The sequence below is a fragment of the Giraffa tippelskirchi genome, chromosome 13, assembly GCF_054371585.1.
Source record: "Giraffa tippelskirchi isolate mGirTip1 chromosome 13, T2T-mGirTip1v1.2.pri, whole genome shotgun sequence".
In the NCBI taxonomy this organism is placed as follows: domain Eukaryota; kingdom Metazoa; phylum Chordata; class Mammalia; order Artiodactyla; family Giraffidae; genus Giraffa; species Giraffa tippelskirchi.
Window position 1 is genome coordinate 103,307,968 of NC_137287.1, and position 23,542 is coordinate 103,331,509.

Sequence of the window (23,542 nt, forward strand, 5' to 3'; positions counted from 1 at the left end):
CAAGTTGAACAAGTGCCCCCGAGACCTGTTCTTACTCAAAGATGCTCCATGCTGGTCTGGAGGCCAGGTGCAGGGCTTGTGGACACAGAACTAAGCGCTGGGGTCAGAGTGACTATGCCTGCGCCTGTGTGGTTCCAACCAGGCTCCGGGGAACCCCAGGAGATGTTGGCAGAGCCGGAGCCCGGCCTGAGCATAGTCTTGCCCTTCAGCCCTGTCTGAGAGCTCCCTCATCTATCTTGTCCCAAGTCAGAGATACCAGGCAAGGTCTGGGAGAAGGCTGCTCCCCCAGGGCCCCAGGTGCCCCCTCCTGCTTTCTCTTCCTGCTTGTTCCAACACCACTCTCCCCCCGGTTGGTCCACGGGAAGAATGCCGTGTCCTCTGAATGGGGGCCAAGAGTGACAGGTGCTGGCAGTCCGAGTTGCATGGCCCCTGGTGTAAGAGATCCTCTCCCCCGTCCCCGCCTCCTCTGCCTGCACCCCTGCCTCCGCCTCTGCCCACCGGGCCCCGGCCCTTACAACTGCCCAGGACGGCTCCCGGGCAGCCACTGCGAGACAGACAGACACCAAGTCGCCCCTCTCCATTCCAGGTGCCTCTCTCCCCTCCGCCGGCTGGCCCCTGCCTCCTCTCATCCAGGCAGGAGGAGGCATCCAGCAGCTCGACACACCTTTCTCTTCTTTCTGCAGCTGGAAAGACTCGAGTTAGACAAGCAGAAGCACACGTCTCCCTACCTCATGGCGACGGAAAACAGAGCAGTGGAGCTGGAAATCCCGAGCTCATCAACAGGTGCCAAGCGCGGGCTGGAGGTGGAGGGAGGAGCTTGGGAAGGGGTGTTTGAATCCAGAGCTGGGCCAGTGCTCTGGATTCAGAGTGGGACTTCTGTGCCCAAGGCTTCTTTGTGTGGCACATGGAGGACCCAAAAAACAGAATTATCTCTGGATAGGGTGGGACTGGGTCAAGGGCCCACAGGAAGCCTTCCCCAGAGAGACTGGGAAAATGTGAAGTCCTTATGGATGAGGACTGAACACTCAGAGCAAGGGTTGGGGGGTGGGCTCGAGGCCCACCAGGGGCCCAGAGCCTTGCACCCAGGGCCTCCGAGGCCCAGACAGCTCATATTGGGAGCCCATGGAATGGCCCCAGAAGTTCAGCAGGACAGGTGCTTGTAAACTGTGGCCTGGGTGGGGACCTGGGCCCAGAACCGGTCCCTGGCCAGCCTGGCTGGGGAAGGAGGGGTAGGAGGGTGGATCCTGACTGGTGTTTCACTTCCTTTGCAGATGCAGCACCAAAGGGTACAGCAGGTGAAGGACCCTCAGCTGCAGAGAAAGACCCTGGGCCCCCAGATCCACAGAAGGATCCTGGGCCCTCAGATCCAGAGAAGGATGCTGGTCCCCCAAACCCAGAGAAAGAACTTGGGCCCCCAGACCCAAAGAAAGAACCTGATCCCCTCAACTCGACGAAAGATACTGAAGCCCCGGCCCCAGAGAAAGGGGATGGGGCCTCCGCCCAACCCTCAACCAGCAGCCAGGGCCCTGAGGAAGAAGGAGGCCTGCAGGGAGAGCCTGCAGAGGGTTCTGCTGGGCAGCCAGCAGCCCTGCCCCAGGAGACAGCGACGGCCGATGCCAGCGTCAAGAAGCCCGAGGCTGAGCAGGGGACCCTGGGCAGCCAGGACCCTGGGGAAGCCAAGGTGCACCAGAAGGTAGCAGAAGGCCAAGCAGCGAGCAAGAAGGGCTCACCCGCCTTTCTGCACAGCCCCAGCTGCCCCGCCGCCATCTCGAGGTGAACGGCCCCTGCCTGGGAGTGGGGAGGGGTCTGCGGTTACTGTCTCTGGCACCGTTACCACGTTCAGTGCTGGCTTGGGTAGTTCCAATGTCCAGCTCCCTCTGTTCTAGGCATTGGCCTGACTGCCTGGTCTTCCTGCAGAGATCAGAACTATGTGATAGTTCACAGAAGCCTGGAGGGTCAGGCAGCAGAGGACCTCAAAGACCCCTTCTCCAGGCATCTGGAGTCCAGAGTCCCCCTTACCCCATGGACTTGGGTCTCACCAAGGGCAGGACTAAGATGTCAGGAGGAAAAGATAACTCATCTTCTTAATACAATTATTGGTATAATATGGAAATATGACTAATAATCAGGCTGATAGATCATTACTAATACTCTTGAAGTGAAAAGGGAAGTGAAAGTGAAAGTCACTCAGCTGTGTCTGACTCTGCAACCCCATGGACTATACAACCCATGGAATTCTCCAGGCCAGAACACTGGAGTGGGTAGCCTTTCCCTTCTCCATGGGATCTTCCCAACCCAGGAATCGAACGGGGGTCTCCTGCATTGCAGGCAGATTCTTTACCAACTGAGCTATCTGGGAAGCCCACTATACTCTTAGAGCTATTATAGAGCACCAGTCTCAAAGTGCAATCCATTAGCTTTACCTGAATGCCAATGATATAAGTGAGGTTATTAATGATGTATTTATTGTAAACCACAATAATAACACTTACCATATCAGTTTGAACTATGTGGTAATATGAATTAGTATCATTAATACATTATCAATTGTATCACCACAATTTTATGAATCAAGAGCTACATAACCTCCCTAATTGTCACTACCTAATGATTAACCAAATCAGCAATCCTGTTAACAGTTGTTAATGATCTCTTGGTGCATTGATACTCAAGATAGCAACGCAGACATGGGAATTCTCTGGTGGTCCAGTGGTTAGGGCTCGGCACTTCCACTGCAGGGGGCATGGGCTGGTCGCTGGTCGGGGAACTAAGATCCTGCGTGTCACATGGCGTAGCTGGGAAGAAACAACCACCGCCACCACAGACATTCGTGGTATTATTAACATCCCCGGATTTTATATGAAGTGAATCTGGATTCACCATCCCGCGTGTTTGGGGTGGGGGCAAGGCTGTATCGGCTCTGGACTGCAGACGAGGCTCTGGGAGGGCCTGCCGGGGGGCTGTGGCTGCTAAGGGTGTCACCCTTCTGTGTTCTCACATTTCAGCCTTGAGAAGCCACTGGTCGAGAAGCCCCTAGATGAGACATTAGAGCTCATCTTTGAAGGGGTGCCTGTGACCCCCGGCCCCACGGAAACTGAGCCAGCCAAGGTAGCAGAAGGAGAGAAGAACCTCCCGGGAGGCAGCCAGAAGGAAGGAGAAGAGAAGGCTGCAGGCCAGGCTGGCCAGGCTGGGGTGCAAGGGGACACCTCGAGGGGGATCGAATTCCAGGCCATTCCCTCGGAGAGGTTGGAGGTGGGGCAGGCCCTCAGTCCCACAGCCAGGGAGGAGGACTGCTTCCAGATTTTGGGTAGGCCGGGGCTGCCCTGGAGTCCAGGGAGGAGGGAAGGGGCTCCCCATGTCTCCGCCGTCTCCTCGCTTAGAGCACTAAACCCTTCTGAGCCACCTCACCCAGGGTGATTCATCAAAGTGTCATCCAGCTCCAGGAAGTCCGAGTTCCTAGTCCCCTTCAAGAGATGGGGAAATGGGGACTCAGAAAAGGGAGCACTCCAAACCCACAGCTAGAACAGGATATGAACCTGTGGGGACAGCCTGGCTCCAGAGCTCTCTTGTTTACTTTCTTCTACATTGGCTAAAGTGGAGTTTAAAAAAAAAATCAGAGATGTTGGAGCACCACCAGTCTCTGGACGGTGGGGTTTGAAGTTACTCTGTAAAAGGGCTCAAATGCCAGGCTTTAAACTGCATCCTGGACGGGTAGGGAGGGTCATGGGAACCACAGAGGGTCGTGAACTGAGGAGCACAGGTGTGTGTGTGGAGGGGGGAGGGAGGTGGTGACCAAGGAAGCTGGGCACATGAGATGGGCAGGACCGGAGCGGCCTCAAGTGCTGATGGTTTATTCAGCGAGCAGAAGGGAGCCATTGAGCGTGAGCAAGCTTGGCTAGTAAGTGAATAGGGAAAGGGCCCGAGCAAGGGTGCAGCAGGCCTGGGGGGTGGGGTGAGATGGGGTCAGGAGAGCCCAAAGTGTCCTGACAACCCCCCTCCTCCAGGCCGAGGTGCCCTGGGAGACCTGCCAGTCTGCCTGGTGAGCGGCACAGTGCCACCCAGACAGGGTGGGAGGGCCTGGCGGCTGGGCGGCAGCCAGGAGCCCTGCCTCCTCCCCCGAGCAGCGGCACAGACCTCCAGGGCCCACTCGGCCCAGCAATCACATCCTCGAGGGACGGACCTGAACAACCTCCAAGAGCCATCTGATTTATCACCAGCCGGCTTCCCTGTGGCCTCTTGCTATTTATAAAGAGGTTTCCATTCCCGGTGACTCAGCCTGTCAGCGTCCAGGGACTGCTGTTCCCCATATTGTCACTAGGTGGCAGCAGGTCCCTACCAAACAGCTCGATCCCCGGCTCCTGGGCCAGGGCCGGGGGATTCCCATTCCACAGGTGGTGAGAGCTTGTGGTGTTATTAGAGGGGGTGGTAGGCAGGTCCCATCCTTGATTCCTTCAGACACAGTAAAGCCTATCTGGCATTGTGCTCCACCATTATAGTTGAAAGTGAAAGTAGCTCAGTCCTGCCCAACTCTTTTCAACCCCGTGGACTGTAGCCCATCAGGCTCCTCTGTCCATGGAATTCTCCAGGCCAGAATACTGGAGTGCGTTGCCATTCCCTTCTCCAAGGGATCTTTCCAACCCAGAGATTGAACCCTGGTCTCCTGCATTGCAGACAGATTCTCTGAGCCACCAGGGAGCTCACAGTTGCGAACCACTCCCACCCTCACCCCGCTCCACCCAAAAACTTTGGGATGGAGTCTTCATACCTTATAATGTGGGAAGGTCTGAGGAGTCTAATCAGCCGTCCCCACTGTTGTGCCGGGAGAAGCTGAGCCCCCCTCTGACAGAGGCAGAGGCCTCCCAAGGAGGGTGAGTGTTGGTGGCAGAGCTGACATTGGAAACTGGGCCCCTAGCCCCTATCCTGGAGCCAACTGTCCCCCAGGTATCACTTGGTGAACACCCCTGGATGGGGCCCAGGCCAGGCAGGAGGGCATGGTGCCAGGGTGAGTCCTTAGCAGCCCCAGCACTGACCGAAATGGCTCTGCTCTGCTCCACAGATGACTGCCCGCCGCCCCCAGCCCCCTTCCCCCACCGCATTGTGGAGCTGAGACCCGGGAACATCAACAGTCAATTCAGCCTGAACTCCAAGGAGGCACTGGGCGGGTGAGAGCTGGGGCCCCGAGCCCCTGGCCCACAGGTGGGAGAGCGTGGAGTCCCCGGGCCTTATATCTGCCCCATGGGAGGCCCAGACACTCCGATCAGACATAAGCCACATGGTCATGATTGCTTCCATGTGGCCTCACTTGTCTGTGTGCAGGCTGTCACATGGCTGGTGTGTCAGTCACTCACACAAACACACCATTGGTCATTAGGTGTTTCCCATAGGAAGCACGTAATACTGTCCTGTCTGTCTCAGTTTGGGGTACCACACTGACCCCTTCAAGGTGATCCTCTGATTTGTTAGAAGTCCTGAAGTTCTCTCCCTCAGGGCCTGGTGCCCTTGCCTGCCTGTGAGGTGCCCATCAGGGGCTGTCCTTTGATAAGCCTACCCTTCCTGAGCCTGTGGTTTGTGCAGTTCAGCCGTGGTCTCTGCAGTAGAGCTCACATTTTGGGAGGGTATTGGAGCTGGCTGGGATTCCCCCATCTCACAGGGAACAGAGCACAGGCCCCCCTCCCACTTGGCCTTTAGAACTCCCTTACTCTCAGCCTCTTCTCTCTCCAGCGGCAAGTTTGGAGCAGTCTGTACCTGCACAGAGAAGGCCACAGGCCTCAAACTGGCAGCCAAGGTCATCAAGAAACAGACACCCAAAGACAAGGTAATGTGGTCTGGCTGTGGAGAGGAGGAGGGGATCCTTGGAGCAGGTGCCTCTCACCTCCCTCCACCCACATGTCTGCACCAGGGGCCAGGGGTACGAAGCTTGATGCTCCAAAGACATCACACAGATCAACAGATAGACAGGCGGACAGTCCTGCCATAGGGGCCTGATGCCCCTGACCATAAACTTGACCCCACAGTTAGTGAATTTATCTTGGGGACTTCCTCTTCAAGCCCTCTGGTTCAAGTCAGTAAGTGCTGATGAGCACAGGCTCTGGGCCAGATCCTATGCTGTGTACTGGAGGTCCCCTAGGGAAGCCAGGTGGTCCCTGCCCCCCGAGAACAGCAAGGGAAACAGGCCTCAACACCAGTCCAGGCCTGGATCAGAGCAGTGTTCGTTCAAGGGGTGAATGAATGAATGAGGCATAGACTCATGTGGAGTGAGGGAGTCGGGTGTGTGAGGAGGTGATGGCAACCTAGCAGCCTGGCATGGTGAGAGCTATATAACTCAGGAAAGCTAGGGCAGGAGGGTGGGGAGAGGGGTTGTCACAGTGAAGTCTCCTGACTCACCCACAGGTCAGCAAAGAGTCTCCTGAATGAAGGCTTTGAAGAAGGAGGAGCTGTTTTCCAGTGGGAAAGGCAGGGGAGAGATTTTCAAACAGAGGGGACTATGGATAGAAAGGCCTGAGAATCAGAAATGGCAGGTGGGAACCCTTGAGTCGAGGTCAAGGCCGGGGGAGCAGAGACAGCACGTGCAGAGGCCTGGAGCCCAGAAGCAGCAGGAGAAGCAGCTCTAGAGGAGTACTGGGAAATCGGAAAGATTTTCTAGGTGATTCTTTCTCTGTTGCTTCCACTTAATGGGGCTTGGGTCCCAGGCCTCTATCATGGACCTGGCTCAGCAGAGATGTTCAAAAGTGATGTGTAAATTAATTGGAGTCAGCTATTGATGGATTGGAGAAGGCAATGGCACCCCACTCCAGTAGCAGCAGCATTGATGGATTAATTATTGGGTACTTTTCTGTGCTGTGCACTGTGCCAGGTACTAGGGACATGGCATCGAACATGTCCTAACACGCTAGAGAGGAGGAACAGACAACTAAAACCGAACCAAAACATAGAAAGTGTGGTGTCCGGAGCCGAGACAGTGTTAAGAAGACAAGTAAAGCCAGGAAGGAGCAGGGTGTGTGGAGCCGCTCAGATAGGATCGGGTGACGTTAAGCTTCTCTGAGGAAGTGACGTGGAAGGTAAGATATTCCAAGGAATGGAATAATGGAAAATGGAACAGTCCAGGCAGTGATCCAGTGCTCTGGGGGAACAGGTCTAGGGAGAGACCTGATCTGTAGCATCTGCCAATTTCCTTGGTGTAAATATTCCTACCATGGTTGATTTCAAGCTAAGGATGTGACCACTGGCTGGCAGACTTTCTGAAAGTGACAAATAATGGCAGCCGAAACTAGGAAGGCAGTGATGGGGGAGCTGAGAAATGATTGGATTTGTAATCTACTTGGGAGGTGGAGTCAAAGGATTTACTGACAGGTTGGATCAGGGGGCGTGAGGAAGCAAGAATAAGAGAGAAACCCTGGAAAGCTCCTAACTTGCTGTCTTGCACACTGGGGTTAAAAATGATAGCCTTTTGCTGATGGACATGCTCAGTTCAGTCGCTCAGTCGTGTCCGACTCTTTGCGACCCCATGAATTGCAGCACGCCAGGCCTCTCTGTCCATCACCAACTCCCGGAGTCTACCCAAACCCATGTCCATCGAGTCAGTGATGCCATCCAACCATCTCATCCTCTGTCGTCCCCTTCTCCTCCCGCCCCCAATCCTACCCAGCATTAGGGTCTTTTCCAATGAGTCAACCCTTCACATGAGATGGCCAAAGTATTGGAGTTTCAGCCTCAACATCAGACCCTCCAATGAACACCCAGGATTGATCTCCTTTAGGATGGACTGATTGGATCTCCTTGCAGTCCAAGGGACTCTCAAGAGTCTTCTCCAACACCACAGTTCAAAAGCATCAATTCTTCGGCGCTCAGCTTTCTTCACCGTCCAACTCTCACATCCATACATGACCACTGGAAAAACCATAGCCTTGACTAGACGGACTTTTGTTGGCAAAGTAATGTCTCTGCTTTTAAATATGCTATCTAGGTTGGCCATAACCTTTCTTCCAAGGCGTAAGCGTCTTTTAATTTCATGGCTGCAGTCACCATCAGCAGTGCTTCTGGAGTCCCAAAAAATTAAGTCTGACACTGTTTCCACTGTTTCCCCATCTATTTCCCATGAAGTGATGGGACCAGATGCCATGATCTTAGTTTTCTGAATGTTGAGCTTTAAGCCAACTTTTTCACTCTCCTCTCTCACCTTCATCAAGAGGCTCTTTAGTTCTTCACTTTCTGCCATAAGGGTGGTGTCAGCCACATATCTGAGGTTATTGATATTTCTCCCGGCAATCTTGATTCCAGTTTGTGTTTCTTCCAGCCCAATGTTTCTCATGATGTACTCTGCATATAAGTTAAATAAGCAGGGTGACAATATACAGCCTTGACGTACTCCTTTTCCTATTTGGAACCAGTCTGTTGTTCCATGTCCAGTTCTAACTGTTGCCTCCTGACCTGCATACAGGTTTCTCAAGAGACAGGTCAGATGGTCTGGTATTCCCATCTCTTTCAGAATTTTCCACATGGACATGCTAGGGGAAACTCAACTGTGGGGAAAGGGTGGATATCAAGGGTTTAATTTTGGACATGAGAGATTTGAGATGCCTATTAGGCATCCAAGGGGGAGGGACTGGCGTCTGGAGTTCAAAGGAGCCCTTGGGGGTGGAGATATGTATTTGGGAATCAGTCACATCTGGATGGAATTTCCAGTCATGGGACTTGAGAATGCCCTGGGAGAGAGTGTAGAGCAGGGAGGGCTGAGTGGGAAGGATGGGGCCCAGGATTCAGCCAGCAGGAGGAGAAGAATCAGCACAGCAAAGGAAAGATGTCCCAGCAGAAATGACTGTGTGGTGAGGACACAGGCTGGAGGGTCAGGAGAGAGATGGGAGACAAGGAGACCAGTGAGGAGGGGGAGGGCAGCGGTCCAGGTGGGGCCCACCCCGAAGAGGGTGGAGGGCAAGGAGTCATGGTGCTCAGATGGTACCCCTGATGCTCCTGGTCCCCAGGAAATGGTGTTGCTGGAGATTGAGGTGATGAACCAGCTGAACCACCGCAACCTGATCCAGCTCTATGCGGCCATTGAGACCCCGCACGAGATCGTCCTCTTCATGGAGTAGTGAGTGTCGGCAGTGGGGTGGGGGCCTGGGGTGAAGGGGGCGGTGGGCAGCAGGCCCAGAGGCAAGCCTGCAGAGGGGTCTGTGCACACAGCATCGAGGGCGGCGAGCTCTTCGAGAGGATTGTGGACGAGGACTACCAGCTGACCGAGGTGGACACCATGGTGTTTGTCAGGCAGATCTGTGATGGCATCCTCTTCATGCACAGGATGAGAGTCCTGCATCTGGACCTCAAGGTACTGGGGGAGGGCGGCCTCCTGGGCGGGGGTGGGGTGGCATCTGACCGCCTGAGGTCACTGCTGCGGCCAGCCATCCCTCCATCCCCTGTGACTCCTTCTCCTCCTCTATCCAGTCCTTCCAGCTGTAAGAGTCAAAACAGGGGACACATCAGAGATCAAGAAAGACTTGGTCCCAGCCCTCTCCTAGTCTGGAGTTGTCATAGTACTTGTTGAAAGGGTCTCTTGCAGTTCCATGAGCCCCACATATGACACTAGCTGATCAGTGTTGCAGGAGCACCTCTGTGTAGGCCCCTGATAGTGTTTGTTCACTTATTCCACAAATATGTGTTGAGGGCCCACTAGATGCCAGGCAGTATTCCAGGTGGTGGAGACCCAGTGGTGAACAAAGTAGATATGCCTGCCCTCATAGAGCTTAATTCTAGAAGGGGAATCAGGAAGACACATCAGTAAGTATAGTGTGGGGCTTCCCTGGTGGCTCAGTGGTAAAGAATCCACTTGCCAAGCAGGAGACTCGGGCTCGATCCCTGGGTTGGGAAGATCCCCTGGAGAAGGGAATGGCAACCCACCCCAGTATTCTTGCCTGGAGAATCCCATTGTCAGAGGAGCCTGGCAGATTGCAGGCCATGGGGTCGCAAAAGAGTGGGACACGACTTAGTGACTAAAACAAGAACAAACCACAGTGTCGGTGCAGCAGTACACACGTGGCAGGCACGAACAAAAATGTGTGCTGAGAACATTTAGGCTCTTCTTGCTCGATACCTTGCACATAGCAGGAGGGCAAAAAAGTTCATTTGGGTTTTTCCATAAGATTTTATGAATCCCTCCAAGTCTGATCAGCTGGCAGTGGCTGTGGTGTGGAGTGGGCAGGAGCCCCATGAGTGCCAGGTAGCCCCATCCTTATGGCAGGTGTTAATGTTTGTGGGATCAATGGAAAGGCTAGTGGAGAAGATGAAATCTGAACATTGAGGCGAGTGAACGCCCGTCGGCAAAGTGGACAGTACTTTCATTCATTCATTTGGTAAATACATACTGAGCCCCTGCTTCTGTGCGTGCCTCTGTGCACTGTGCACAGTGCTGGGCATGGTTGTTACCCTCTGGATGGTGAGGACATGACCCTATCCCCTGGAGCCTATGGGGTCAGTGGTGGAATCAGACGTAATAACTCGATGAATAGATCATTTTATTTTTTGTTGAAATGTTTTTTTAATTTTTATTTTTGACTGTGTCACTCAACCTGCAGGGTCTTGGATCCCCCACCAGGGGTCAAACCCATGCCCCCTGCAGTGGAAGTGCCGAGTCTTAACCACAGGACTGCCAGGGAAGTCCCGTAGATCAATTTAAACCACTAAAAGCGTTATGAAAAAGTGCGTGAGAGTAATGGGGAGACATACAAGGTAGAACTGAAAAGGAAGATAAAGGCCGGAGCATTCAAGGTCCGATACAGGAGATGCTACTGGTGCTATTGTGGACTAACCCTCTCCTGTGCTTACTAGGGGTCAGAGCTCCTCAGGATGTGGTTAGAGTGTGTGACAGCCCTTTGGGTCAGGTGTGCTGTTATCATTCCCACTGACAAGTGAGGGAGCCAGGAGGGTAAGGGAAAGGGTTTCAGTGGGGCCACTCTGACAGCAGGGAATTTAGGAGGTGGTCATAATAAGCCAGGAGAGATGATGGGGCTGGAACCCACAGAAGTGGGGGAGGAATGGGAAGTGGTCAGACGATGGACACATTCTGAAAATAGAGCCAGCCGGATTTCTGATGGTTTGGATGTCGAGGGGCAGAGGGAATGGAAAGAGTGCAGGTGCCTCCTGAGTTTCTGGGCAGAACTCAAGCCTGCATGATGGCAGGAGGCTTCCCTTCTCTGGTAAAAGCCATTTTCCTTGGGGTAGAGCAGGGTCCCTGATGAAAATGCAGTGTCCTGGGAAGAAGTTCAACTTAAATCTCTGTGTCCTAAATGTGATTTTTTTCAGCATAGCAATAAGTTTTTCATCAATAAAGGGTTTCATGGTCGAGTGAGCTGGGCGAACCGCAGCCTGAAGCCCCTTCCCAGGGTCCCAGCTGCAGGGCTTTTCAGGAAGTCCCCTGTCCTCATCCTCCAAAAGGAGATCTGGATCTGTCTGGTTTCCCCTGCCAATTGTGTCCGTGGAGACTTTTTTTTTTTAAATAATATTTTTTCTCTTTTTTAAAATTTGTTTTTGGCTGTTCTGGGTCTTCGTTGCTGCGTTTGGGCTTTCTCTAGTTGCAGCGATCGGGGGTCACTATCTAGTTACAGTGCGAGGGCTTCCCATCGCGGTGGCTTCTCTTGTGGAACACAGGCTCTAGGTGCATGGGTTTTAGTAGTTGCGGCTCATGGGCTCCAGAACATGGGCTCATTAGTTGAGACACATGGGCTCAGTTGCTCCGAGGCGTGTGGGATCTTCCAGGACTAGAGGTGGAACCAGTGTCCCTTGCATTGCAAGGACCACTGGACCACCAGGGAAGCCCTCCTTGGGGCCTTTCCCTCCTTCCCCTGTTTCAGTGGAGTACTGTTGGGCTGTTGAAGTCACTAGCGTCCTGTTCTGAGTGCAGCAGTGTGAAAGGACCTTCCGAAAGCCTCCTGTCTGGGGCCTCAGATGAGATACCACAAAGCCCAGATGAAGAACAGAACTCTGTTCTTCAGAGCCTAGCTGGGTCAGGAGGTGGAGGCCCTGGGGGAACTGGAGGACTCCCGCCCATCTCAGCGGTCAGCACCAAGGCCCTCCAAGCCGTGTGTGGCCATATGGCCAGGATTTCCAGTGTTTCAGGTGGTGCTGAAAATTGGGGTTCTTGTGTAAAATCTGCCTTTTAGCCATCGTTAACGACTTACAACGTTTCTGCCCCACAGCCTCAGATGAGTCCTGTGTCCTGGTGTTACATGAGGAGGAGATGGAGGCCCATTGCCTCCATCAGTGACCTCACACGCTCACCCGTGCTTGGGGGGCTGGATTCCAGGCGTCTTGGCTGAGCACTTACTGGGCCCTTTGTTAAACGCTGAGAGTGGGGAGCAGGGAAGTCTGGAGAAGAGCCCCTCTCAGGCCTCCGGATCCCCTTCTGTGTCTGGAAGAGGCAGATCTGAGGGTCTCTGATGGGGGGCTGTCCACTCTGGAAGCCTGGGCCTCTGGTCCAGGGAGCCTGGGACTTGGATGGACTGGGATGGGGAGGGAGGGTGAGCCAGGTCAGAGGTCAATCCAGGCCACCCCCTTCTCCTCAGCCAGAGAACATCCTGTGTGTCAACACCACGGGCCATTTGGTGAAGATCATTGATTTCGGCCTTGCACGGAGGTACCACCTTGGATGGGTGGGGAGGGTGGGGCCAGGGGAAGGTGGGAAGGTGTCTGGGAATGGGCTGGGAGTTGTGCTCTGAGCTCTTGGCCTGACCTCCAGATATAACCCCAACGAGAAGCTGAAGGTGAATTTTGGGACCCCAGAGTTCCTATCCCCTGAGGTGGTGAATTACGACCAAATCTCCGATAAGACAGACATGTGGAGCCTGGGGGTCATCACCTATATGCTGTGAGTGTTGATGGGGTTGGGGCACTCGGGTGGGCAGCTGAGGCCAAGATCTCTTCCACCACCCCACTCCCTCACTTGGGGGTTGCTGGGCGTTGGGGGCGCACACATCATTCCTCTTCTTCACGGTAACCCTGGGAGGCTTGGATGATTATGGCCATTTTACAGATGAGAAGAGTGAGGCTCAGAGAGGGGAAGTGACTTGCCCAAGGTCACCCAGCCAGATTCAAACCCAGGTCTGTCCCACTTGAGAGGCTGGGGGTCTTTTCAGCGCACAGTGCTGCTTCTCAGGATCTGTCACATCCCCGACCCAATCTTACCTCCCTGCCTCCTGCCATCGCCTCCCTCCAGGCTGAGTGGCCTCTCCCCCTTCCTGGGAGATGATGACACAGAGACCCTGAACAATGTTCTATCAAGCAACTGGTACTTTGACGAGGAAACCTTTGAGGCCGTGTCAGACGAGGCCAAAGACTTTGTCTCCAACCTCATCGTCAAGGACCAGCGGTGAGGCTCACCCCCAGGACATGAACCCCGGGTGTGCAAAGTGTGTGTGCAAAGTGCATGTGTGTTCCGGGTGGGATCTGGGCTGGGAGGCCGGCGAGGGTGGTGGCTCCCAGGCCTGCCGCCTACTCTCACCACGCCACCCCCTCTCCACAGGGCCCGGATGAGTGCTGCCCAGTGCCTCGCCCACCCCTGGCTCAACAACCTGGCAGAGAAGGCCAAGCGCTGTAACCGCCGCCTCAAGTCCCAGATCTTGCTTAAGAAATACCTCATGAAGAGGCGCTGGAAGGTACCCCTGGACTGAGGCGGGGAGGAGAGAGGGATACGGGGTGGGAAGGGCCCTGGCCCCACTAGCCCAGTCTTGGCCGGTTCTGTCTGGAAAACAGAATTGGCTTTTCTCTTTGTCCTGGGCTGGCTCCTGCCCTGGGTGGTGGCCCTCCACCCACTCCCTCCACCCTGGGGAGGGGCATCCTTTTATGGCTTGGGCTGAGGAAAAGGTCTCTGACCCCATCTCAGGCTTCTTCCCTTCATTTCACAAATATTTCTTGACCATCTACCACCTCCAGGCACGGGTGACACAGCAACAGACAAAGAGAGTAGGATTTCAGTCTTTGTGAACTTACTCTTGTTAGAGGGCGGGGAGTTATTAAAAGGAATTAAGGAAGGGCTCTATTGGCTCAGACAAAAAATCTGCCTGCAATGCAGAAGACCCAAGTTTGATCCCTGGGTCAGGAAGATCCCCTGGAGAAGGGAATGGCAACCCACTCCAGTATTCTTGCCTGGATAATTCCACGTACAGAGGAACTGGGTGGGCTACAGTCCTTGGGGTCGCAAACAGTCGGACATGACTGAGCGACTAACACACTTACTAGAAAAAAATAAGAATGGTCTGGAGTGCTGGGGAGAGGCTGCGCTTCTAAATAGAGTGGCCAGGGAGAGCACAGTGAGAAGGAGCCTGTAAACAAAAACCCGAAGGAGATGAGGCCTGAGTCAGGCTGGTATGGAGGGGGGAGTGTCCCAGGCAGTGGGAACAGCTGGTGCAAAGGCCCTGAGGCAGAAACATGGTTGTGGAGTGTGAGGAACAGGTAGGAGGCCAGTTCCTCTGAGTGGAATAAGCAAGGGGTAGGAGAGGTGCCAGAGAGGATGGGGAGGCAGGGCGTGGAGAGACTCAGCCTCGGTGAGGGGCTTTTTCTTGGAATGACATAGGAACCAGTGGACCGCTTCCCAGGTGGGTAGCGCTAGTGGGAAAGAACCTGCCTGCCAATGCAGGAGACATAAGAGATGCGGGTTCGATCCCTGGGTTGGGAAGATCCCCTGGAGGAGGGCACAGAAACCCACTCCACTATTCTTGCCTGGAGAATTCCATGGACAGAGGAGCCTGGCCAGCTACAGCCCATGGGGTCACACAAAGTCAGACACGACTGAGTGACTTAGCATGCACACACAGACCTCTGTGAGGGGAGTGGTACTCAGGTTTCTTGATCGGTCTGTTGAGTGAGACAGGGCGCCTAGAGGCTGTGGCATCATGGCACGTCCTATGGCCATTTTGGGCACTGCAGCTTCCCTGGCCAGGGGCCCTCCTGGGATGAGGGGGACCTTGGGAGACACACAGCCTGTCCTACAGCTTTCCCCTTGCCCTGCTGCTGACCAGGACCCCTCTCCCTCATCCCTCAGAAAAACTTCATTGCTGTCAGCGCTGCCAACCGCTTCAAGAAGATCAGCAGCTCGGGGGCACTCATGGCTCTGGGGGTCTGAGCCCCGGGAGCAGCTGAGGCCTGGACGCAGCCGCATAGTGGCCAGGGCTGAGGCCACACAGCCCAGAAGGCCGGAGCAGACGGGCCAGATCGCCGGGGCAGGCTGGCCAGGATGAGGCTGCACCAGGCTGGGAGGCTCGGGGCTCCCACGCCCCTGCCCGGTGATTGCTTCCCCGACGTGAGCCGCCTCAGATGTGGCCTGACTCCATCCTGCTAGCACCTCCCCAGACAGGGCTCTGGCCCTCAGCACAGCCAGGATGCCATGGGCCCTGTTGTTCCCGCCTGGCTCCCCTTCTTGGAACTGCTGCTCTGGTGACCCCTGCTTGGCCTCACCTGGGGCATCCCTGGCCTGGGCTTGCTCCTAGCTAGAGTGGGAGGGCTGGGGGTCCTGGCATGTGGGGCTTCTGCAGTTGTGGGTGGGAGGCCTCAGTGGGGCAGGACGGCAGATGGATGGTTTCTAAGGCGCAGCTGCCAGGGGAGACAGAGCAGGCTTTGTGAAGGAGGGCCTCCGTGTCCCCACCCGCCCGTCTCCCCACTCCCAACAGATAAGGCTTAGCACACACCATCTGGTGCAGGGCCTGGCCCCCGCCCACCTTCCTTGCGACCACCAACATACAGGAACTCTGTGTGAGAGAGAGGACGCCCAGCCCAGGCCTGGGTGGAGGGGGAGGGGAGAGGCCTGGGGGACAGGGGAGACCACCCCCGAGCTTGCCTGAAGGCCAAGCCAGCCTAACCCAGCCACTCTGGCCCCCATTCCAGGGGTCACCCACGGCCTCAGATGATGGTGTCGGCAGGCCTGGAGGAGTAGGAAGGCTGTCGGGCAGCCCCCAACCTGCTCTCAGCTTGTGCCATGTAAATAAATGTACAGGTTGGAAGTGGCCCCCTTCCCTCTATGTGTGTGCACCTGGGTGAGGTCACAGCTGGCCACCGTTCATGGAGCACTGTTGTGGGCCAGTCACTTTAGCAGCACTTCGAGTATGGTGTGGTGGTTACTGATGCAGCCTCAGGAGCCAGGCTACCCAGTGCTTGATCTGGGCAAGTGGCTGCCTGCTTTGTACCTTAGTGTGCTCATCTGTGAAAGGTCATAGCACCAGCCAACATTCATGGGAGACTATTGCGTGTCTGGGCTTCCCAGGTAGCTAAGCTGGTAAAGAATCCACCTGCAATCCAGGAGACCCCGGTTCAATTCCTGGGTTGGGAAGATCCCCCGGAGAAGGGATAGGCTACCCACTCCAGTATTCTTGGGCTTCCCTGGTGGTTCAGACAGCAAAGAATCGGTGTGTAATGCGGGAGACCTAGATTTGATCCCTGGGTCTGGAAGATCCCCTGGAGGAGGGAATGGCAACCCACTGTAATATTCTTGCCTGGAGAATCCCCATGGACAGAGGAGCCTGGTGGGCTATAGTCCGTGGAGTCACAAGGAGTTGGACGCGACTAAGCACAGCACAGCGCTGTGTGTCCGGCTCTATTTAAGTGCTTGTATGTCTGTTAACTCATTTATGAGGTTACAAGGTGTATATTATTCATATTATACAGAGGGGGATACTGAGGCTTAGAGAGAAGAAGGAACTTGAACGCTTTTCAACAAGTCAGAAGCTGGGGCTTGAAATGAACTATTCCTCCCATAGCAAGGCTCTGCCCACAAGTCCTCCCTGCTTCTCACCAGAACAAGACTCTGCAGATAGCAGAGTCTCCAAGTGGAGCCAGGAGTTCGGGCCTGCAGCGATGGGGGTCCCCTGGGAGGCCTAGGGAGAGAGCTGTTCTCCAGTCTCACCCATGGGCCTCAGCCTTCCTCATCCCAGGCCTCTGCTGGACGGAGCAGCCTAGATGGCAAGAGAGCTTAATGCTAATAGGGTACAGCCTTTCTGGCTGTGAGGACAATTGAGTCAATCGAGGCCTAAACGGGGCTTCAGCAGGAATGGCAATAACAGCAGCTCCCATGCACTGAGCTCCAGGGGGCACGTCCCAGACCCACCTGTGTGTGTTTGCGTGACCTTTGTCCCAGCGAACCCGCCTGGTGGGCAGCCGAGCCTCAAGGAGGCAATGCCACTTGCTCAGGATCACACAGAGAGAGGGTTTGTACCAAGACAGTCTGGGACCAGAGCCCCGACTCTGAACCGCTGCACTATCTGCCTCTGCGAAATCTTGGATGGAGACTTTGACCGCTCAGCCTTCCAGCCCCTGTTTCCATGAACGCTGGCCAGGAGGGCAAGGCCAGGTCCTCACCCCACCCTGCCCTGTTCCAGCAGATGGGTGTAGAGTTCCCCTGACGCAGGTGCCACGTGGGATAGGATAGGGGGGCTCTGGGCTCTGAGCCTGCAGGGCTTGCACTTGGGGCTCAGGGGGGCCCCTGGGGGAGCCTGGCTTAGGCTCTTGGTGGGAGATGTGTTATGGGCAGTGACCCTAGGGCTGTGGATCGCTTGCCTGCCTGTCTGCCCGCCACCTGCTAGCTGGGCCAGGCCTGTGGTTTCCTCCGTGTTCTCTCAGCCGTGCTGGCCCCCACCCAAGCTGAGCCTCGGCCACACAGCGTGATGATGAGGAATGAGTCACCGCCATAGTGGAGGGGTAAGGAAATGAGGTCCAGCCAGCACCGAGATCCAGGGCCGGGATCCAGCTGGGGAAACCAAGGCCAAAATGAGCAGGCTGCTCAGCGGGGACAGGAGAAGCTGGGACTAGAACCCAGGACCCCAACTCCCAGCACAGGCCTCATTTCCCCCTCTATGAAACCAAGGACAAAGGACAAAGGTTCAGAGGACAACCTCAGCACTACTGTCCTCTGCCACCCCAAGGGGCACTGTGACAATCGAGATACGGGACAGGGGGGCTCAGTCACCATATTTCACAGGTGAGGAAACAGGTTCAGAGAGGGAAACTGATCTGCCTGAGGTCACACAGCAAATGAATGTGTCCTGGGAAGGAAGCCCACCCAGAGTCGTGGAACAGGGCTGATCACTGCCTCTTCTGTCCCTATTCCCTCCAGGGAGCACACCTTACAAAGCTCTTTTTGATTCATCGGGTGCCTCCTTTCGGTTTCCTCTGGTCCCTAGAGGTAAAGGATATGGACTCGACAATATGGAAACAATGGGGGTTCAGAGAGCTTTTGCTCCCCCAGGGCCACAGAGCACACCCAGGAGAAGGCTGGGGTGGCAGTCCTTGGTGTGGGACTGAATCTCTGCCTGTCTGAGGCTGGGATCCAGCCCCGTGACCTTCACTAGCGCTCCCATCCCCAGCAGCCTCGGAGCTGCCCTGATGGAGGGAGTGGAGCCAGAGCCAGGCCCAAAGCTCGGGCCTGGGGCTTGGGTTCTGCAAGTCCCGGGCGGCAGACCCTGCCCCTTGCTTGGCGTGCCCTGCCCACACCAGTGCCTGTGTTGTGGGCTCCCCCTGCACAGTGCCCATCATGATGCTGATGCTGTAACCTTCTCTGCAAGGAGCTCTGTTGCCCCATGGGGCCAGGGCCACCAGCTGCTTCTGTACACCATCATAGGCAAACCCCTCCCCCTACCATGGGCTCTGAAGGGTTAACACCCTCAACAGGACAGCTCCTCCTGACTGGTCCCAGCTCTCTAGTCCCAGAGAGCTGAGCGGAGAGCAGCGTTCTCCAAGACTATTTCCTGCCTCTGGGCCTTGGCCAGGCCCACAGTGACCACCCCCATGGGTCTGAGGCCACATCTGGTTTGGATTACTCCAGGGTTGGTGACGCTGCCTTTTCCTGTCGGCATCCAGTGGCCTTGAATTCCACCAGCCACCTTGGACCCAGCAGGGCAGCTGTGGGAAAAGATTCTGCCAGTGACAGGGCTGCCCCGAGGGTGTGAAGCGGCCAGGGCTGTCTTAAGGGATGTGCCCACCTGGACTAAGCGTCCGTTCGTGCAGCTGCCCACATACCTGTTCCTTCCTTCACTCTAATGGATGTTATTTACTGAGCACCAGGCACCGTACCAAGTGATTCCCATGTGCGCACTCATTTCATCCCACCCTGTGAGTGTGTATTTCAGCAGTTCAGGGATGAGGAAACCGAGGCACAAGGAGCTGACGGACAAGTGCATGGGTTCCCAGCCAGTACATAGTAGGGCAAGGATGCAAAGCAGGTGGCCTGACTTCAGACACATCCCATCACTTCACTGCTATTTCTTGAGACCCTTTTCTGGGCCTGGCCTTAAGCCAGAGCCTGGAGATGAATTAGTCATGGCCTCGGTCTTTGGGGAGTTCACAGTCTCTGGAACCCCTGGGGTGGGAGGTTGGGGATTGCAGTGAAGCTAGCAGGGCGTGGAAGAAGACACTTGCTTCTATTCTCTCCCCTCCAGTGGGAAAGACAGCCAAGCTGAGAGCAAACAAGGAGCAGGCCTTTTCCAGATAGAGTGAGGCGGGTTGTTCCAGGCAGCTCCAAAGACTTGGAACTGAGAACAAGCTAGTCTTGAAGCATCCCAGGGGGCTTTTGCAGACAAGGAAGCAAGAAATAAGTCTGGAGAAGTTGGCAGGAGCCTCAAATGCCAGGCTGAACCCCAGCCATAGGGAGCCATGGAAGGGTTTCAAATGAAAGAGGAACACGATCAGATCTGTGATTTAGAAGGATCGCTGCAGTCCAGGACATCACTGAGTGGGAGAGACTGGAGGCAGGGAGAGGCCAGAGGGAGGTTGGGGCATGACTGCTTGAGGGGCTATAAGGGCTGTGGGGCCAGGAAGAGGGAGCTGCAGACCATAAACACCGCCAGGGAGACCGACTGATGACAGAGAGACTGGGTGCAGGTCAGGCAGAATGGAATTCACATGGACCTGTGCACCCTCTCTGAGCCTCAGTTTCCTGCCTGTAAAATGGGATAACAGTACCTGCCTCCCAGGGTCAAAGCAAAAGTGATTTGAGATGTACAGATCAAGCACCTGGCCAGGCTGCTGAGTTTACATGTGTTCCACAACTCTGTCCAGTCGCTACTCTGTTCCAGACACTATTTCAGGTGTAGACGACAAGCAACCGATAGACAAAAACTCCTGGCCTCATGGAACTTTCTTCTTGGGAGACAGACACTGGGCGGCAATAACAAACTTAGAACGAGTTGGTGGGGTGGATGGGGGATGTGGTGGTCAGGGAGTGAGTCCTGTGGGTGTTCGTGGAAGACTGGTCCAGGCAGAAGGACGAGCAAGTGCAAAGCCTGTTTGGAGTGGGGGTGGGAGAGAGGGCGAGAGGACCCAAAGCCAGATCATACAGGCCTTTGAGAACTTGGCCTCTGGCTCTGACCAGGAGCCCCTGGAGGATTCTCTGAGATTTAATCCAAACAGATTTATCCATTTATCCCTTCAGCACACCTTTATTAAGGGCCTGTTACATGCCAGTCAGTGGGTTGGGGAAGTGGTTAAAGTGGAGAAGGCAGACCCAACCCCTGCCCCCAGAGGCTTATGACACTAAGGCAGAGGTGCAAGAAAAAGTGAATACACACAGAGATGCATAATTCCACATTGCAACAGGTGCTAGGTGGAGGAAACACACAGGATGCAGAGATGGAAAAAAAATCTAGAGATATCCAGTCAAATCAAGGGGTGAAGGGAGGCTTCCCCCAGGAGGTGATATTCAGCTTGGGCTCTGGATGCTAAGAAGTCAGCCATGGGAAGTGAGCTTTTTAGGCAGAGGGAACAGCGAGTGCAAAGGCTTAGAGGAGTCAGCTGCCTTAACTCACTCGGGAGAGTCAGCCTCCTCTTGGTCTCCCAGAGAGATCAGGGCACCCCGAGGACTGCGGTCTGGAGGAGGCAGCCTTTCCAGGGGTCAAAGGCAGGGTTCTGGCTGACTGTGGGACTAAATGGGCCTCTGGTCTGTTTTTAGCCTGGAACCACTTCCTTTAGCCCCACCAGCTACCTCCCTGAGTCACCACCCAGTTACCAGCAGAGCGGGAATGGGGGATTAGGCACTTTGGGGTCTGGACCTTCAGGGACGGGAGTTTTGCCAATGAAAGGGGTGGAGAGGACTGGGCTGAGGGTACAAGGCCCTCCAGCAGGGCTCTTTCATGTTCTAGTAATTGATGTACCATGTTATATTAATTTCAGGTGTCCAATTTCATTTGTGTTGACTGAATTGTACACGTATTGTGCAAGATGAGATTTTCCCATATGCCAGTCCTTGAGAACCGGAATCTTGCTCCACTTTTCAGATGAAGAAACTAGTACTCAGAGAGGTGAATTTACTAGTTCAAGGTCACACAGCAAGGAAGTGAAGATGCCAGGAATTGAATCCAAAGCTTCATCTCCTAACAATCTCTCCTCTCCCTACACGCCCCACCACCACCACCTCCACAGTAGCTAGAGCCTCCCCTGGGGGGTAAACCAGGTTAAGAAGACAAGCCCCCAGGACCCACGTATTTATTTTGCTTAAACACATACATTGCTGTTTCCATGGGCCAGACCCTGTTCAAAGCACTTTGTGAATATTAATTCATGTAATCCTAGCAACAATTCCATGGATGTAGGCACTGTTAGTATATCCACATTGTTCAGATGAGGGAAGCCCAGAGAGGGGAAGCAGCTTGCTTAATATCACACAGCTGGGAAGGGACAACTGGGACCTGAAGCCAGGTAGCCGGGGTCCAGAGTCCTTGCCCTTAGCTGCCGTACCTACTGCCTCTGGCAGCCTGGCCTCTTAGGAGTGACGGGAGGGGATGTTTTGGCCAAGGCTTGGATTCCTGGGTTTGTACACTCCCAGTAGGCGGACATGCCAGGCTAGCCGACACAGCCTCTCCCGTCCTCCTCATCGCTGTGGTGGCCCCAGAGGGCCCATGCTCTAAGGGAGAGGGTCTCCCCGCCCTGGCCCAGGCTGTCTGGGGTGTGGGAAGGAGCTTGGAACTCTGGGCAGTGGAATGCCGTAAACCAGGGAAGGAAGCGGGTGGGCGGAGAGGCGAGGGGGAGATAAGATGTGGAGGGTGGAGAAGCAGCTGAGGAAGGCCCAGCCCTGTGGGTGGGGGCAGCCTCCCTGGAGGCAGAGAGAGCAGAGACCAAAGGACCAGCAGGTGAAGAACTTCCTGACAGCCCTTCAGAGCTGCCAAACTTGGGTGGGAAGAGGCCAGCTCTGAAGGCACCCCACGTGATACGCACTGCCTGGTGTGGAGGGGATTCAGAAATGGGGCGGGAGACGCCCTTTCAGCTCTGATAGTCCAAGAATCTGAGTCTCCGTGATTAAAGACTCTGGAATATTCTGAAGTACCACTGGTTCTACCGTTTTAGATTTGATTTAGCCTGACTCTACAATGCCACTTAGCACTCTCTGGCACTCTGATCTGCTGAGGAGAAGGAGTGGGGGTTGGGAGCCCCTCCTGGAGACAGACCAGCCTCCAGTGTGGAGAATCAGAAGGAGAGGCTCCTGTCCCCCTAAGAGCTATACAGTTAAGGCAGCAGAGGGGTACTTCTGCCCTGCTCTGTGGCCTTGGGCACATCACTTACCTTCTCTGGCCTTGGTGTCTCCATCTGTGCCGAGGTGCTTTCTCTGGGTCGGCCCAGCTTAAGCATTCCAAGTCTCTGTTGAGCACGGTCCTTCCCGTCAGGTGGGGGTGGCCAGGCAGGAGCCGGAGGGTGTCTGTTGGTCACGGAAAGTATGTGAGGGCAGGAGGCCCAGTGGGTGGGGTCCCCAGGCTGGGCAGCAGGCAGGCGAAGGGCAACATGAGACCATGGTGTCTGGTCTTCCTGGTCCAGCGCCTCTGGGAGGGGATCCCTTCCAGTCTGTCCCCCAGGTCAGCCCCACCCTGGGATCTGGGTTCAAAGAGTCAGGCTGTGCCTTCCTGACTGCAACCCCCTCACTGGGCGTAAGGAATGAAATCAGGGCCCAGAGAGACTGGCGCCGGTCCAGGCTCACATGGCAAGCCCAAGACAGGCTCTGAGCCCAGGGCCCTGCTTAGGCACTGGGTCTGAGGGGCCCATTTTCACTTCTGGACTCTTTGGGGGACCCGAGAGGGACATGGAGGGGGCCCTTGCCCAGCGCTGGGTGTGGCTGACCCCTCTGCCTGTTCCCCTACCACAAATCAGGGACCGTGGGTGTAGCTTTCTTCTCTCCAAGCCCCCACCCCAGTTAGATGCTAAACCTCCTCCAGGGGTGGGTGGAGCAGGATGCCGAGGCTTGGGCTCTCCTCCCGTTGGGCCCGGCCTCCCCATCCTCCTACTAGCTCCAGGACACAGACTGGGAAGGGACTGGGGTCACCAGGTCTCCACAGGAATGCACCACAGGGAACAGCGCCCGGCAACGGCCTCTTTCTCTAATCCAGCTGAGAAAGGACCCCTGCCCCTTGAATCTGTCCCTGTCTCTGTTTGTCTCTGAGCATCTCTCTGTCTCTCTCACACACACACCCTGAGTCGTACTGACCCACACAGGCACACCCTGCGGTGTGAACCTCTCCTCGCCGTGCCCTGCACTCGTGGGGCTCCATCTCGTCCCTTTTCAGCCACAAGGCTGCCCGAATGGGACAGGACG

The 23,542-nt window shown here is 55.4% G+C and overlaps 1 protein-coding gene and 1 long non-coding RNA gene across 6 annotated transcripts; one reads left to right on the forward strand and one right to left on the reverse strand.

Moving 5' to 3' along the window:
• The first annotated feature begins 543 nt into the window (after nt 1-543).
• On the forward strand, nt 544-15,984 carry MYLK2 (myosin light chain kinase 2). Of its 5 annotated transcripts, none has more exons than XR_014073789.1 (13): nt 544-586; nt 684-783; nt 1,272-1,773; nt 3,006-3,307; nt 5,057-5,162; nt 5,722-5,815; nt 8,979-9,088; nt 9,181-9,322; nt 12,552-12,622; nt 12,725-12,853; nt 13,202-13,394; nt 13,468-13,640; nt 15,026-15,984. XR_014073789.1 is itself a non-coding variant. In XM_081559540.1 (13 exons), the coding sequence occupies exons 2-13, from the start codon at nt 732-734 to the stop codon at nt 15,104-15,106; spliced, it is 1,980 nt and encodes a 659-aa protein (XP_081415666.1). In that variant the 5' UTR covers nt 544-586; nt 684-731; the 3' UTR covers nt 15,107-15,984. The 5 variants fall into 5 exon arrangements, 3 of the variants coding, with proteins under 3 accessions (XP_081415666.1, XP_081415665.1, XP_081415667.1); XR_014073788.1 differs by having other exon boundaries at nt 13,202-13,385; XM_081559540.1 differs by having other exon boundaries at nt 684-827; nt 1,211-1,773; nt 13,202-13,354; nt 13,508-13,640.
• On the reverse strand, nt 7,319-23,088 carry LOC145533061 (uncharacterized). Its single transcript, XR_014073790.1, has 2 exons — nt 22,522-23,088; nt 7,319-9,447 (listed from the first exon to the last, which is right to left on the reverse strand). It is a non-coding gene; the product is annotated as an uncharacterized LOC145533061 (long non-coding RNA).
• Between the last annotated feature and the right edge of the window lie 454 nt (nt 23,089-23,542).